The 17,858-nt window shown below is 39.3% G+C and overlaps 1 protein-coding gene across 1 annotated transcript in view; it reads left to right on the forward strand.

The window, feature by feature from the left end:
- The window catches only part of LOC124613595 (odorant receptor 30a-like), a 92,947-nt gene extending 75,333 nt beyond the window's left edge, over positions 1-17,614 (forward strand). The window contains exon 4 of the mRNA XM_047142311.1: positions 17,573-17,614. Coding sequence (XP_046998267.1) covers positions 17,573-17,614 — 42 coding nt within the window. The remainder of the gene's footprint in view (positions 1-17,572) is intronic.
- Positions 17,615-17,858: the final 244 nt, after the last annotated feature.

The following is a 17,858-nucleotide window of genomic DNA, read 5'->3' on the forward strand; positions in this document are numbered from 1 at the left end:
AAAAAGTGGTAAACACAACATACAACATATTTTAAATAGGTAGGTATAAAAGTATTTGTAAAAATTACTTACACTTAAGTTGTTAAGTAGGTAGGTACCTAAACTTTGAAGTGTTCAGTTTGCTTTGGTTTTCGTTCTTATGCTGATAGGTACCTACTTACCTAATACGAATTTTCTATACTTAATTACCTACTATAGTTACTTACCTAATATAGGTATCCAAATTTATCAATGGGTAAGTCAGTAATACCTAACAAGATAAAAATAAGATAGTGTGCAAATTTAACAGTGTATTATTGTTTTTCATTTAGGTAGTTTTTTATTTGCAGGATTACTGAGAGTTTTATGATGGCGGACACGAAAAAAAAATGCAGACAATACAGTTTGGACTACTTGAAGTTCGGATTTATTGCATAAGGGGGTTGATCTTAAAAGTAGGTAATTTGGCCATGGGGGGTCTAGGGTAACAGTTCATTTTGGAAAAGGGGTCACTTGTCCAAAATAGTTTGGGGATCCCTCGCTAGCTTAATGCCTTGTTGACAACCTGGGTCCATGGCTTCGTGAGGTCTGCGCCACACTCAAACTCTACCATCAACTTTTACCAACTGACATCGGGACTTACAGTATCTGACAGGGTCACGGTTTTCCAGTCGTCTAGGGTCCAACCGATACTGTCACGAGCTCAGCAGAGGAGCTGCAGACGATGTCGTGCTGTCTGCAAAGGCTCTCGCGTCTGTCGTCTGCTGCCACAGCCCATTAACGCCAAATTGCCTGACGGATACGTTCGTCGTGTGTCCCACATTAATTTCTGCCATTTTTTTACGCAGTGTTGCTTGTCTGTTAACACTGACAACTCTACGCAAACACCTCTGTTCTCGGGCCTTAAGTGAAGACCTTCGGCCACTACGTTATCCATGATGAGAAGTAATGCCTGGAACGTATTATTTTCGAGCCACTCTTGACGCTGTGGATCCAGTAGTATTGAATTGCCTAGCGATTTCCGAAATGGATGTACCGTTCGTCTAGCTCCGACTACTATTCCACTTTCAAAGTGTATTATCTTCCGTCGTGCGACCATAATCATGTTGCAAATCTTTTCGCATGAATCACATGAGTACAAATGACAGCTCTGCCAAGGCACCGCCGTTTTATATCTTTTGTACGCGATACTACCGTCATCTGTGTAGACGCATATCGTTATCCACCTCAGTGTAGAGTCATGGCATTCTTCTGTAAAAGTTGTTATTGCCTGACAGTTGAAAAGACACTAGCACCCGTGGCAAGCTAGCCAAGAGATTAATGTTCGTTTTTCATTATATTACTTCTACTTAATTAAATAAGTATTTATTACATTTTTGCGTTCTAAAATCACTAGACTATCAATATAAATGAAGATCGTGAAACAAATGTAAAAAGAATGGCTCTAAGCACTATGGGACTTAACATCTGAGATCATCAGTCCCCTAGACTTAGAACTACTTAAAGCTAACTAACCTAAGGACATCACACACATCCATGCCCGAGGCAGGATTCGAACCTGAGACCGTAGCAGCCGCGTGGTTCCGCACTGAAGTGCCTAGAACCGCTTTTTTTTTTTTAATCATTTTGTTCATTTTCGTTCGTTATATCTGCTCGGGGCGGACGTCGTAAGACATCCGTTTAAGTTCGTTGTCGATCGATTAACTCAGTTTTTTTATTACAGAGGGCAACTAATCCTCTGACCGAACACGCTGAGCTACCGTGCCGGCGCGCTCGGCCACAGCGGCCGGCTGTAAAAAGAACCATACGTCTCTGATTCAGTGACACAAGTTACGACATATTCATTAACAAATGTTTTCGAATACGTGTATAATTGCAATTTACTACGCTGAGAGCAACAGAATATAAACACAGTTATTCATGCAAGAGAAGCAAATATTTCTGCTGCTGTCTGTTCTTATTATGTTAGGCAGTTATCTTGACACTAACAACTCTGCATAGAGTGTAACAACTCATATTTTCTAACACATCACTCAAATCTCTAATATCCAAATATTTTTGTAAATAGAATTACAATATTTTTACTTTAAAATTACGATTATATTGAAGATTCTTCCCTGTTATGGCCCAGAGGTAGAAAAAATTTTAGAATTGGTTTCTTTTGTGTTGGAAAATAATTTTATTGCTTAACGACGTTTTGTTATCACGTCTGTTTGGTTTTCTCTTCAGCTACAGTTGTAGTGGCGTATTTTGTACCTTAAATAACGTAGTTTTGTGTTCCATAGAAGTTTCCTACGTTTCGCATGCACTGATTTCGTTTGAAGTGTAACGAAGAAAACTTCACGTTTTTGGCTAGATATATGACGTCTTTTTGCAGAAGGTACGGTTTTCTGCTGTATACTAGCCGTCTTTTTTCGTGAAGGAAACCGACATTCATCACAAAATATCTCTATGTTATAAGAGAATTCTGAATAAACTGTCCCGTAATGTAATGTTTCGTATCTCCCAGGGTCCTTAGGAAACTAATTAAAGAGAAATGTGGCCTAATTTTTAGTTACTGCCCATTTTGTTGCACAACATACTCTCAGTTTTGTAAAAACTATTTTACAAATTGATATAAACCGTACTATTCGTATTCATCAGATATCGTGTCCAATAATGTAGCTTTACTGTCCACTTGGCACGCTGCTGTCGCATGTGCTGTATAACATGTGAGCAGGAGTGTCATTATGTATTAGACGAGAAACACGGACCTCGCAAAGAACTTCTGACGTGACATTAGTCACCTTGTACGCTATACTTCGCGAACAGTCAGTTCCGTGCAGGGTCCACGGGAAATCAGTATGTCAGTAATAAGGTAACTGAATCGTGTGCTATCAAGAGCTTGCATGCATATAAACGCTTAGTTAAGAATTATTAAACTCGTCTGAATTAGTTGCATGCTCTTCGCCTGATTGCTGGAACTCTCAAGACCTACAGTCACGTCCTGTGGCGTACGTGCTGCAGTGTCTTTCTCGTTGGCCTCCGTTAGACTGTAGTAATGCAGCACAGCTCTAGAGATTGCTTAACGAAGTGATGCAGCCCATTGATGAAGTGGAATATCGCGTAGTAGTTTGTTTTCTCCATTTGAAGGGAGACAATGCTGCAAAAATCCACCCTGAGTTTGTGAAATTGTGCAGCAACAAAGCACGATTACATGATCCAGCAGTTAGGTACCGCCTCACAATTGAAGAGCTTTTTCCGCCTCTTGTACGACAATTTGAACACGATATAGGCCGGCGGCCAGTGGATTCCTCGACTGCGTACATCCATTTAAAAAGTTCAGCGATCTGAGTCAGCACCGGAATTGTGACAGCTATATGTGGTCAAGCCAAATGACTTTTTGGCTGTCTAACTACCTTTGATGGGTATTGGGTCTATCATTATGATCCCAAGACAAATGAGCGAAGCAAGCAGTGAAAACTTGCGGATTCATCACTGTGGAAAAAGGGGAAGACCCGGTCATCACAGGACGCTGCCATACTGATTGAATTTTGTGACTGTCACGCTGCGATGTTAGCAGATAATGCTTGGAAGGGGCAAATCATCACAGGAACGTACTACTGAAATCTCCTGACGAGCTTGTGGGTGGCTTTTGCAGGAAGTTGTCAAAAGGGTGTTTTTGCGTTATGAGAACACCCTAGTTCATTCTGCACAGGTCAGTCACACGTACTGTTTCTTTAGGCTACCAATTTTTGCCTAAACCAACAGACGAGTACTCTACCGACATGACATCCAGCAACCTCTTTCTCTTTCCTTAGGTGCAGAAACCATTCCATGGCAGGCATTTCCCAACTGACGATGAATTATTGTCGAGGCGAAACGTACGTTTCCTGAACAGCTAAGTGCAGACTTTTACAGCCAAGGTCACTGTCAAGTAACTTATCGTTGGGAAAAATTAGCAGAATTTATTTGTTTTTAAAGATGTTTTTTTCCTCACTGTCCTTCAATGAAAACGGTTGCGAACATTGGCAGAATAATACCAAACTTGCGTTCATAAACTTTACTCTGTCTCTTTCTCTTTAACTCCTTTACGGAGCTACGAAAAAAGACCTGTTCTTCGCCCCAGAGTGTGGTATCAGTCGCCAGCGCCCTGGACATCCGTCTCCTCCCCCACCAGCACAACGGAAATTTCGCCTGAAGACCTCCTTCCGTCCCCTACCTCCCCCACAACTTGTATAACTTAAGAACAGCCTAGACCTGAGCTGAGCCGCTGAGGCTGCATTAAGTTTCACGTGGCATAGCGATTGTAGTTGTCGTTGTAAGAAGCGAACATTTCATGCAATAGGATTGCTTTTCTGTGCTTCAAGTATGGGTCCAAATGCATCGTTCGGCAATATAACAATACACTTCATACCCTAGAAATACAAAACAAAACAGCATGGAGATTTCACATCATCTTAACCACTCAACATACAGAGATACTATTGTAAAGTTCTGCAACACAGGAACAGAGCTGCTCAGCTGAGGATACAAGGACTGCAGTGGTTCTATAGTAAATTACTAGAAGTTGGTTCTACCATATAATTTCATGTGTTTTTAGAAAGTTTACCACATTCGTCTAGAGAAATGTTGGGCCTACATTATACTTTACTTCAAACACCCAGAGCATTTAGCTTCCAACATATATTGCTTGCTTAATTGTAATGAAACCATGCGAACTTAAAAAGTAGAGGGAATACTTCCGCAAACTTACTTGCAGCATCACCTGTGTTCATGGATATCGCATATAATGCACATGTCTCACGGTTCATCTCCTCTTCCCCCTCCTGCCTATCACCTCCTCATCTCACTGTCCATCCATCTCATTCTCCCTCCTCTCTTCCTGCCAACCTCATCCCCCCTTCCCCCCTCTCTCCCTACATCTCTTCCTCTATTCATCTCAACCTTCCCCCAAGCATGCCCATCTGCACTTCAATGTCAACCAGTAGATTGGTACCATGTGGGTCTACAGGCCCTCCCAGTAAGGTGGCATAATGCCACTGCATTGTAAATTGTTATAATGAAGATAAGGCTATATACACAGGATGTTATGATAGTGGATCATAAATACTGGATAAGAGCAGAAGAGGTTGGTTTGTTTACAGAAAGGTCATAAATTAGGTCCTAAATATACATGGTAAGTCTGGCAGCCATACAGCCTGTGCCAGCTCTCCTGACCAACAGGTTAATGCCCCTTTTAATTTCCTGCCATTTATACCTCACCAAATTAGCCTAGAAAAGTGGATGAGGAGGAGGATAGTGGGTGGGAGAGGGTAGTGAGAAGGAAGGGTGGATGTGGACTGATGTTTGTTTACATAAAGACATGTGGCAACAATGCAGAGTGTGCTCATATTCACTTTGCACCACTACTTCTGCCCACACCCAACTTGACACAGATACTACCTCTGATGTTGGTTTACTTTGTCTAACCACTTGTGAATGGTTTGTTTACATGGCAAGTATTCTGGGTTATATATTATAATAATTAAGATAAAGATAATGTATATATGCTGTATGACAGTCAAATTTTAGGTCATAAGTTATAGTAATTAAGATAGGGCTAAATACATAGAATGTTATGATGTTGTTGTTGCTGTTGTCTTCAGTCCTGAGACTGGTTTGATGCAGCTCTCCATGCTACTCTATCCTGTGCAAGCTTCTTCATCTCCCAGTACTTACTGCAACCTATGTCCTTCAGAATCTGCTTAGTGTATTCATCTCTTGGTCTCCCTCTACGATTTTTACCCGCCACGCTGCCCTCCAATGCTAAATTTGTGATATCTTGATGCCTCAGAACATGTCCTACCAACCGGTCCCTTCTTCTTGTCAAGTTGTGCCACAAACTCCTCTTCTCCCCAATCCTATTCAACACCTCCTCATTAGTTATGTGATCTACCCATCTAATCTTCAGCATTCTTCTGTAGCACCACATTCCGAAAGTTTCTATTCTCTTCTTGTCCAAACTGTTTATCGTCCATGTTTAACTTCCATACATGGCTACACTCCATACAAATACTTTCAGAAATGACTTCCTGACACTTAAATCTATACTCGATGTTAACAAATTTCTCTTCTTCAGAAACACTTTCCTTGCCATTGCCAGTCTACATTTAATATCCTCTCTACTTCGACCATCATCAGTTATTTTGCTCCCCAAGTACCAAAACTCCTTTACTACTTTAAATGTCTCATTTCCTAATCTAATTCCCTCAGCATCACCCGACTTAATTCGACTACATTTCATTATCCTCGTTTTGCTTTTGTTGATGTTCATCTTATATCCTCCTTTCAAGACACTGTCCATTCCGTTCAACTGCTCTTCCAAGTCCTTTGCTGTCTCTGACAGAATTACAATGTCATCGGCGAACCTCAGCGTTTTTATTTCTTCTCCATGGAGTTTAATACCTACTCCGAATTTATCTTTTGTTTCCTTTACTGCTTGCTCAATATACAGATTGAATAACATCGGGGAGAGGCTACAACCCAGTCTCACTCCCTTCCCAACCACTGCTTCCCTTTCATGTCCCTCGACTCTTATAACTGCCATCTGGTTTCTGTACAAATTGTAAATAGCCTTTCGCTCCCTGTATTTTACCCCTGCCACCTTTAGAATTTCAGAGAGAGTATTCTAGTCAACATTGTCAAAAGCTTTCTCTAAGTTTACAAACGCTAGAAATGTAGGTTTGCCTTTCCTTAATCTATTTTCTAAGATAAGTCGTGGGGTCAGTACTGCCTCATGTGTTCCCATATTTCTGCGGAATCCAAACTGATCTTTGCCGAGGTCAGCTTCTACCAGTTTTTCCATTTGTCTGTAAAGAATTCGCATTATTATTTTGCAGCTGTGACTTATTAAACTGATAGTTCGGTAATTTTCACATCTGTCAACACCTGCTTTCTTTGGGATTGGAATTATTACATTCTTCTTGAAGTCTGAGGGTATTTCGCCTGTCTCATACATCTTGCTCACCAGATGGTAGAGTTCTGTCAGGACTGGCACTCCCAAGGCCGTATGTAGTTCCAATGGAATGTTATCTACTCCTGGGGACTTGTTTCGACTCATGTCTTTCAGTGCTCTGTCAAACTCTTCACGCAGTATCGTATCTCCCATTTCATCTTCATCTACATCCTCTTCCATTTCTGTAATATTGTCGTCAAGTACATCGCCCTTGTACAGACCCTCTATATACTCCTTCCACCTTTCTGCTTTCCCTTCTTTGCTTAGAACTGGGTTTCCATCTGAGCTCTTGATATTCATACAAGTGGCTCTCTTTTCTCCAAAGGTCTCTTTAATTTTCCTGTAGGCAGTATCTATCTTACCCCTAGTGAGATAAGCCTCTACATCCTTACATTTGTCCTCTAGCCATCCCTGCTTAGCCATTTTGCGCTTTCTGTCGATCTCATTTTTGAGATGTTTGTATTCCTTTTTGCCTGCTTCATTTACTGCATTTTTATATTTTCTCCTTTCATCAATTAAATTCAATATTTCTTCTGTTACCCAAGGATTTCTACTAGCCCTCGTCTTTTTTCCTTCTTGATCCTCTGCTGCCTTCAATACTTCATCCCTCAGAGCTACCCATTCTTCTTCTACTGTATTTCTTTCCCCCATTCCTGTCAATTGTTCCCTTATGCTCTCCCTGAAACTCTGTACAACCTCTGGTTTAGTCAGTTTATCCAGGTCCCATCTCTTTAAATCCCCACCTTTTTGCAGTTTCTTCAATTTTAATCTACAGTTCATAACCAATATCAGAGTCTAGATCCGCCCCTGGAAATGTCTTAAAATTTAAAACCTGGTTCCTAAATCTCTGTCTTACCACTATATAATCTACCTGAAACCTGTCAGTATCTCCTGGCTTCTTCCATGTATACAAACTTCTTTTATGATTCTTGAACCAAGTGTTAGCTATGATTAAGTTGTGCTCTGCGCAAAATTCTACCAGGCGCCTTCCTGTTTCATTTCTTAGCCCCAATCCTTTTCCTACTACTGAATTCCACTCACCCATGACTATTAAATTTTCGTCTCCCTTCACTATCCTAATAATTTCTTTTATTTCATCATACATTTCTTCAATTTCTTCGTCATCTGCAGAGCTAGCTGGCATATAAACTTGTACTACTGTAGTAAGCTCGGGCTTTGTGTCTATCTTGGCCACAATAATGTGTTCACTATGCTGTTTGTAGTAGCTTACCCGCACTCCTATTTTTTTTATTCATTATTAAACCTTCTCCTGCATTACCCCTATTTGATTTTGTATTTATAACCCTGTATTCACCTGACCAAAAGTCTTGTTCCTCCTGCCACCGAACTTCACTAATTCCCACTATATCTAACTTCAACCTATGCATTTCCCTTTTTAAATTTTCTAATCTACCTGCCCGATTAAGGGATCTGACATTCCACGCTCCGATCCATAGAATGCCAGTTTTCTTTTTCCTGATAACGATGTGTGTCATAAATACTGGATAGAGCACAAGACATATGTTCATTCACGTATGGGTCATATATTAGGTCCTAAATATACATGGCAAATCTGGCAACCATAGAAGCTGTGCCAGCTCTCTTAACCAACAGAACAACACTTCTCTCAATTTCCTATTGTTTATACCTCACCCAATTGATGGAGAGAAGTGTGGGAATGTGATGGTAATGGGAGGGAAAGATCAATGGGAAGATAGGGTGGGTTGGGATAAGTATTTGATTACATAAAGAGATCTGGCAACGACATAAAGCACATTCATATCCACTTTGCATCGCTACATCTGCCAACATCTGAGTCGGGACAGACCTCCTATGCTATTATCGCTTCATCTAACCATTTAAGGTGCACCAAAGTAGAAGTCCTAGGTCAAACTGGGAAACATCAAAAGTCCTACTCTTTCTAAAACGAGATAAACTACCCTCACAAATCTCATTCTATTGAACTACCCGTATCACATCAGTTTTAAGCAAAATCCTTGAAACCATCTTTACCAATCGAATTCATCAGCACCTTGAAAAACATCTACCCATTGTGAACACCCAGTCTAGATTTCATCCCAATTATTCCACTGACAATTAACTTGTTTTCCTTACCCACATTATTTCCCATAAATATAAATGTGACTACTTGTGTTCCTTGATATACGAAAACCTTTTGAGTGGCCATGACATTCTAGACTGCTCTTCATGCTACAAACCAATGCCCTCCTAACTATCTGCATGCACCTTACAGTATCATTCCTCCATCACCACACTACATAACTGCTGCCACCTTTTTCACCCCGCTGCCAGTGTGCCTGAAGTCTCTGTGCCCTTCCCCCTTCCCCCCTCCTCCCTCCCGCTGGACATTCTGAATCATCCACCTCATATCTACCTAGCTATCCACTATACCTTACAGTTTTCCATTGCTTTTCCATACTGGAAACTTCAAGGAAATCCACAAAAAATCGAAGACAACATCATTAGCCACACTTTAAAGGCACATTTACATGCTGAGCTTTCCTTAGCAGAAAAAGAAATTTGAGCTATAGATATAGTCCATGGGTGTATAAATATTGTATGCAGCTGCTGGAAACTTTTGAAGATTTTTGATCGTCATTTGTTAACTAAGAGTCACCTTTTGTTTTCTAGGTCTTATCCAGATCAGATGTATGTGGCACACCACCATTAATACTACATTATTTTATTAATATTTGATTAGTTGCAACCAAATGACACTCGTAATTACGTAACGTAGAGTAGCATAGAGAGCTGCATCAAACCAGTCTCAGGACTGAAGACCACAACAACAACAACAACAACAACAAGTGTTCTTTTCATTGTGTTTTTAATTCCGAATATATTGTTATTACTAACCTATGTATGTTTTATTTTGTGTCTTTAGTTATTGTAAGTCTGTTGGGTGCCTTGAAATGTCAAAAGGTTCCGACTTTTAAGCAAAAAGTCATCCAGATCGATCCACCGTTGTCTTCGGGTGCTGTCTTATTATGAAGTCTGATTTTAATGAAAAAACAGAGAGAAACAACATGGTTAAAAATACAGGCATGGACCTTTAACGAAAAGTCCATGCTCAAGTGCCAAGTGTTTGTATGAAACACATTATACCAATCTGTAAACTTAATTGATCTCTATTTAATATTCATTACTATAATACATTGCCAACGGCCTTGCTACAGTGGTAACACCGGTTCCTGTCAGATCACCAAAGTTAAGCACTGTCAGGCTGGGCTAGCATTTGGACAGGTAACCATCCGGTCTTTTGAGCTCTGTTGGCTAGCGGGGTGCACCTAGCCCTCATGAGGCAAACTGATGAGCTACTTGATTGAAAAGTTGCAACTTGGGTCTCGTAAACTGACACATGCCTGGAAGAGCGATGTGCTGACCACATGCCCCTCCATATCCGCATCCAATGACACCTGTGGACTTAGAATGACATGGCAGCCAGTCAGTACCATTGGGCCTTCTAAGTCCTGTTCCAACGGAGTTTTATAATACATTGTATGGTCTCAATCCAGTTCCAAATGACCCAAAAAATTAATTAAAACACCACTTACTGACTCACAATTTCTGCCATTCTGATTTGCACTTCTTCATCTACAAAGAACCCAACCCTCTGACTAAGTCAGCAAACTAACACAAAAAGCGCACCTCTATACCATCCAACATGAATCCCAAAACTAATACTATTAAAACTATCAACAGGCTGCACATGGGGTCTGTAAACTACTGCATATATCCTCATCTATAAATCCCTCACCTGACCCATTCCAATATCTATCAACATTGCTTGGATCTCCGTGTGCCCTAAATTTTACAAATTCCTGGAAATTCTGGAAAGCCGTATGCTCTTTCTCACATACAACATCCACCCATCTGCCAAGTAGCATTCTATACCAGTTAATTCACTTCTCTAACTTTCATCTCCTCTTGGAGCCTATTTGGATGAAAGACATTAACAGCAGAAACCAGTCCCAGCACCCAAGATCCTATCAATAATCACCAATAGAGGTACCTTGCCATACCACTTTGATTGTACCCCACCTTCTGTGCACCTTCATGTTTTATCCATCCTCTCCAACAATTACTTCAAGAAACTCCCAGTACCAAATAATCTCCACTACTCAACGGCAAAATCTCGCCCGCAGATATGCCTCTCTTTTGAGCCCTAACACTGCACCTCACACCATTCTTCCACTTTTCTCCCTCCATGTTACTTCCCCTCAGTGACTTTCATTTGCTACCTGCAGTTCCACAAACCCCATAGCCATACTCATCATCCCTCTTCTATAATGAACTAGAGTATTTTCATGCACCACCAGTATCACCATTATAATATCATAGATGTATTAATATTATCATTAAGTGATCATATGTCAACTATAATATAAAATCATCTAAAATGCTATAAAATCATCAAACTGTGCTTCAAGCTGCATTTTTAAAATCATCATTTATTTTTCCCTCGCTTTCTACATATTTTAGACTTTTAATAAACAGATTAAAACGTTTGGTTGAATAGCAGTTTAGTCCGTGGCCAGTTGCCTTTTTCATAATGAACTCAGTAGAGCATTCTCCACCAGCGTTTTGATTATCTCTCATGATGCTCTGAAATGAGAAATGTCTTGCCCACTATCCTTCCCACCCCTCACAGTGGTATTCTGCTGTCCACCAAACCTACTCAGTATACCAATATACTCGTCCATCCTTACACAACCCAACTCTCAATCACTTACCTCATAGCTCATACCCCTTTAGTAGACCTAGATATGAGACCTGTCCTATACATCCTCCAACCACCACCTACTCCAGTCCGGTCACTAACATCAGCTATCCCATCAAAGCGAGGGCTACCTATGAACCAGTCACGTGGTCTACAAGCTAAGCTGCAACCAATGTGCTGCATTCTATTTAGGCATGACAACCAACAAGCTGTCTGTCTGCATGAATGGCCACTGACAAACTGTGGCCAAGAAACAAGTGGACCACCCTGTTGCTGAACATGCTGCCCAACTAGACATCTTTCATTTCAATTTCTGCTTCACAGCCTGTGCCATACGGATCCTCCCCAGCAACACCAGCTTTTCTGAATTGCTCAGGTGGGAACTTTTCCTGCAATACAACCTACATTCCCATAACCCTCCTGGCTTCAACCTTCGTTAGTCACTGTCCTGACCCATCCAGCCCCTTCCCTGTTACCATTCCAGCACTACACAGCCATAATTCCTCCACCACATCCAGTCATTTTATTTCTCTCCTTTTCCAGTACTTTCCTTCCCCCCTCACAGCCCTTTCCCTGCCCACCGTCTGACGTGCAGAACTTCGCTGTCTGCTACCACCACCACTCTATCCCTCCCCATACCTGCCCCAGCTTCCTCCTTACCCCCTCCCAGCCACTACTCCCATGCACTGGTGCTGCTGCTTGCAGTGTAGTTTCAGTTGCCTGAGACTGTAAATGTGTGTGTGTGTGTGTGCGTGTGTGTGTGTGTGTGTGTGTGTGTGTGTGTATGTGTTTAGTGCTGACAAAGCTAGCTGAAAGCTTTCATTGTGAGAGTCTTTTTGTTGTGCCTATCTGCAACTCAGCATATCTGCTATATGGTGAGTAGCAACTTTCTTTCTCATAATTGTTACATTCTATCCTGGATTTTCCATTGTTTGATTTGTCTTTCAAATGTAAATTATGCAACTACTCTGGATGTGGAAGTCTTAATTTATAGTGAAATTTCCTGTTTGCCTTGTTAACTATTACTAGGCTAGGGGCAATTTTTATGATACTGTGTACTCATATTTTGTAGTCTGTATTGTCTAACGCATCTCTGCTCACTTCGGTTGGGATGCCAGAAGATGTGAGCTATCATGTCTGAGACTCTGTTCTCTTCCTGATAAAAGAAATTTTCATCTTCAAGCCATTCAATAATAGCTGATCAAATATTTAGATCACTTGTACTGACTTCTGGTGATATTCTTTGTGTCTGACAGTTCTAAGCAATCAATAAAAGTAATTTCTCTAGCAATTCTGTTTATAAAACTAAAGTTGTGCTAATTTTAAAGTATTTTTTCGCTGAGAAATACACATACCTTCAAAAGAGTGTAGGATAACTGTGCAGAACTGATAACTCTTACCAGAAACTTGCTACTTTAAGCTCCATTGGAATCGATGATACAAAACTATTGGAAAGATGGATTTTTGTAAGAGATTTAAACACACCCTGTCATGCAGGACAGGCATAGGATTACAAAATTCACACAATAAAATAATTACTTTGACTGGGAATGAATAATAACTTTTCAGAAGAAAGCCAGTTATATTTCTATTGGATATTGTGGGCATCAACTAAAATAAACTAATTTTAAGACAATTTATTGAGAAAATGAGAGACTTTCAGGCCCTAAGAGACCCCTATTATGCATCCAAGGGTTTATTATGATGCCATTTTCAGTAAGTAGATTGAAAAATTGTATGAGGTGAGATGCATGTGCATGATTGTCCTCGGAACAAATGAGGATATCATCAAGATGAGTGTAGCAGAAGGGTAGCTTAAATAGAACACAGTGACTTTGATACCATGAAAAGATACTTGAATAGGCTGAAAGTAGTAATGATTTCTGTCTTTTGCACATATTCTATATACTCAATGTTATTTGATGATATACGTGTTTGCAGTACAGCACAAGACAGTTGCATCTGCAAGATAGTGAGTTAAGTCCTCAGTAGTCCATATCAGATGACTGTCAATTATGGTATGTACATTAAACGTTCTGTAATCACCAAATAAATGCAAAGTACTATCTTTCTTTGCTGCTATTTAAATAGGTGAAGCCCATGAACTGTCCAAAGGTCTGACTATTCTGGCTTTTTAAAGTTAATTGATTCAAGCAAAATTTGTCTGGTGAGGATTGGTGAGGTCTCTGTCATACCAAGGGGACCTGGTATGGTGGGGACCTTGTGTACTGTTTAACTAGTGATGCCACTGGGTGAATAATACTCAAGGGGAATTTGTGGGTGATTGGGTACTCTAGGTAAGAGCAGGGAGCATTAAGGCATTTGATTGTGTGGATCGAAATATTCTTGAAGATAACTGGTTTTATGTGATTGATGGTATATCCAACAAATTGATGTCATATCTAACCAAAATAATGCAGGAAGTTGTACTTGACAATTCAATCAATTTAGTCTGGGGACATTATTTTGACTTGGAAGAAATTGGCTTAACATTAGGTCCACTATTGCTCCTAATGTATGTAAAAAATCTTCCAACTAATATACAACAAGCAGAATTGTTCTTTTTGTAGATGACACTAGTGTTGTAATTAGCCCAAGTTGATACACAGCAGAAGAAGAAATGGTAAAAAGGTTCTGAAAAGTATCATTTACTGATGTTCTGTGAATGGTCTTACTCTAATTTTAAGAAAGCACATATTCATTTCTGCATGGTTTGAAGTGCTACACAAATGAAAAGTGTGAAATGTATTAAGGAAGTAATAAATAGTCTGGAAACTTCAAAATTCTAAGGTTCCATATTTATGAGAATTTAAACAGGAAAAAGCACATTTTTGATTGCCTAAAACAACTTAGTTGAGCTACATTTGCAGTTAGAACCACAGCAAATCTTGGAGAGAGAAAAGTCGGTAGTTAGCTTACTGACCTGGCTTTCCCCAAGATTTGCAGTGCAGATTTGCAGTCATTGCTCAAAAATGTACTGTAAACACAATATGTGATGCTCACCCATGATCATGTTGTAGCCATCTGTTTAAGTAGTTGGGCATTCTGGCTCCTGCTGCACAGTATATTTATTCTCTCTTGAAGTTTTATGTAAAATACCCACTGCAGTTCAATAGGAACAATTATTACATGAGCAGAAGAAAACATGACAATCATTATGCCACATTCATGTTGCCTGTAGCACAAAAGGGGTGAGCAGTGCACCAACCAAAATTTTTGGCAATTTACCCAGTGATAAAAAAGTCTAACAGGCTGCACTGAACACTGAAAACAAACTGAAAAAGTTTCTCCTTGACAGTTCCTTTTATTCCATGGAAGAATTTCTGTTATTGTAATGTGTAAAAGGTGTTGGGTAGAAATTACTAACTCACATAAATATGTTTGGTAGTAGTAGTAACAACAGTAGCAAAACAGTGCATACAGATGTTCAGCATGAAGCTATATATACAAATTAATTTGCAATGAGTATACAAAATGACTCATTTCACAGCATTGTGATTTATCATGCAAATGACTCTTGGAACATGAAAATAACTATCATTGCTGTAATATTTTACAAGATTAATTACTTACCTCACACAACTTGGATGTGTAGTTTATTTCCATTTGTGTCTACTATCATCTTCGTAACCATATTATTCTCTGATTGTTTTCTGTTGGAAATATGGATAACCTGATTCCTTTTGCCAAGTTGTTATTACAATTTGCTGCAGCCAAGTATCCCATTTTGAAGTTTTCAGTACCAGAAATTTACTCTCTCTACCGAAAATTATAAACAAACACTAGGTGCTACTGTCCTGGCAAAACCCAAAATGGCTACATTTCGCAAGGTACCATAGGAGCATGGCCTTACCTTATTGGTTTGCTTCACATTGTACATCTATTGGTGACTCCTTTCAATAGTATTACATAGCTGTTTATGACACTTAGAAGTCAACAAGAATGTAATACCTTTCTAACAATTCATTTATGGAAATGGAAAGGAAAGTTAAACTTACATTAACATTCAGTTAGAAGCACATATTAATCTCTATGCACTTTGTAAGAGCCTTACATGTTATACAATCATCACCAATAACTGAGGCAAATGAAGAAATTCCCACTACATTTCTTGATCACATGGTATATACTTCTCCACCAATTTGGTTAGAAAATAAAAATTAATGTAGTATGAAAAATGAATGAATTTTTGGATGACCTAGGTCATTTACAATTATACTGATAAATGTAATTAGAAAGAAGTGTTATCAAAAAATTGTAACTGATATCTGATTTAAGTAATCTTAATGAATGACTAAAATGAGGAAGTGCCACTGCTTGCAGTTGGAATTAGGTTGAAATTGGAAATCAGTCACGTGGTGTCCATCGCCCACTGTGTGGTGTGATCCTTGTCTGAGCGTGGAGGAGGGGGGGGGGGGGGGCTTGAGTGTGTGTGAGGTGAGTGAGCGAGTATAAAAACAGGGGGTGGCAGAACACTGGGGATTTTGTACTGTAAATGATAAATTTCCTGTACTTTTTTCCCCACTTAATAAATTGCATGTTTCAAGTTCTGTATTTTTCTCTGCATTGTTGGTCAGTGAGGTTAGTTAGTAAGAAGTATTTTTTTAAATTTTATAAATTTTCTTTTTATTATGTTGTGCAAAATTGTGTTTCCTCTTTCAGGGGCCCTATTTAGTTAGATGATCTGTTTCATTATTTTTGAGCTTACATACATAGAAAATGGTATTTTTATGTGTCTCACCAGGAAAGAGCTAAGAGGTCAAGTGAAAAGGGAGCATGGAATGAATATGCAGACAAAAAAATGTAGTTTGATTTGCAGGAACATAAGAAAATGAATACCAGTATTTCCAGTGTAATTTTGGAAAATAATATATGCATGCAGTAAACTTGTAACTGTGCTTAGTTTTTATTTTAAGAATTTCTTCAATGTAAAACATAAGATGCAAGGTGATCAGTAAGTTTTCTTCACAAAGAGAACTGGTGAATAGACAACTGGCAGTAAGAAGTCCTGTTTATATTAAATTTGCCACTGTTTCGTAACTCTCATGGGTAGTAGTTTGGCCAAAAGATTGAGAGGTCCATCAACCAAAATTGACCAAACTTGTTCTGCATTTTGGTACAGTGACAAAGATATCATCAGGAAAAATCAGCATCAAGCTCCACATGATGCATTCAAGTACATGGGATCTCTCTGTGAGGTCTCTCCATCTTACTCAAGCTGATATGGCAATGGTTGCTTGGGAAAATATCAGCAGAGATATCAGAGGCCAAAATTTTCGAAGAACGAGAGTGAGAGAGTGAGAGAGAGAGAGAGAGAGAGAGAGAGAGAGAGAGAGAGAGAGAGAGAGATGAGGAGTGGGTCTGTTGGACAATAAAGATATTTTCGTAATGTCAGAGAAGAATACTGGCATGATGATTGTACGGTACATGGTAACAATGCAATCAATGTGCATCTTTGGGTTCAGCAGCAAAGGCATCTTTGAGAAGATTCTTCCATAATTTTTTGAAGCCCATAGGGAAGAGAATGAAATGTAACTAATACCAATTTTATGCTAGTGATCATGACACCATTTCAATTAGACGTGGCAAAGAGCTTTGTGAAAAATAAAGTCCTGACAGAAACAAATTGTGCTATCAGATGAGATTTTTATTTAACAACATAATGACAGTGGATGAGTTGGGAGTGGGATGCCCTGTGACATTTTGCCTAAACGTTCACATTAATTAATTTTGATGGAAGTTTTTATATGGGCATTCAAAATACATGTTGGTATCATCATAACACAAGTGAAAAACTGAGAATCATTTGTCAAACTTTCGTGCATTCTGTTTGTTGAAGTATGATGAGCTGTAATTGTATTTTTGTTTGTTTACAGGTGTTCATGTTAGATTATTGTCGAAATTATTATTCTGATTGAAATGCTGTAATTAGCCAGTGTAATCACTGATTACTGTGTACTTGGCATGTTGATCAGGCGGGGAGATAGAGCTGAACCCTTTCAGCCCTTCATTTTTTTCTGAAGTAATGAAATTTTTTTAATGCTCTAATGCTCTTAGGTGGCTTTTAATGATTCTACAAACAAGAATTATACAACTAAATGCACATATTTTCGAAACATACTTTGTACACAATTATGAACACTGGTTTGTCAAGCAAAAACC

Source organism: Schistocerca americana, chromosome 4, assembly GCF_021461395.2.
Source record: "Schistocerca americana isolate TAMUIC-IGC-003095 chromosome 4, iqSchAmer2.1, whole genome shotgun sequence".
In the NCBI taxonomy this organism is placed as follows: domain Eukaryota; kingdom Metazoa; phylum Arthropoda; class Insecta; order Orthoptera; family Acrididae; genus Schistocerca; species Schistocerca americana.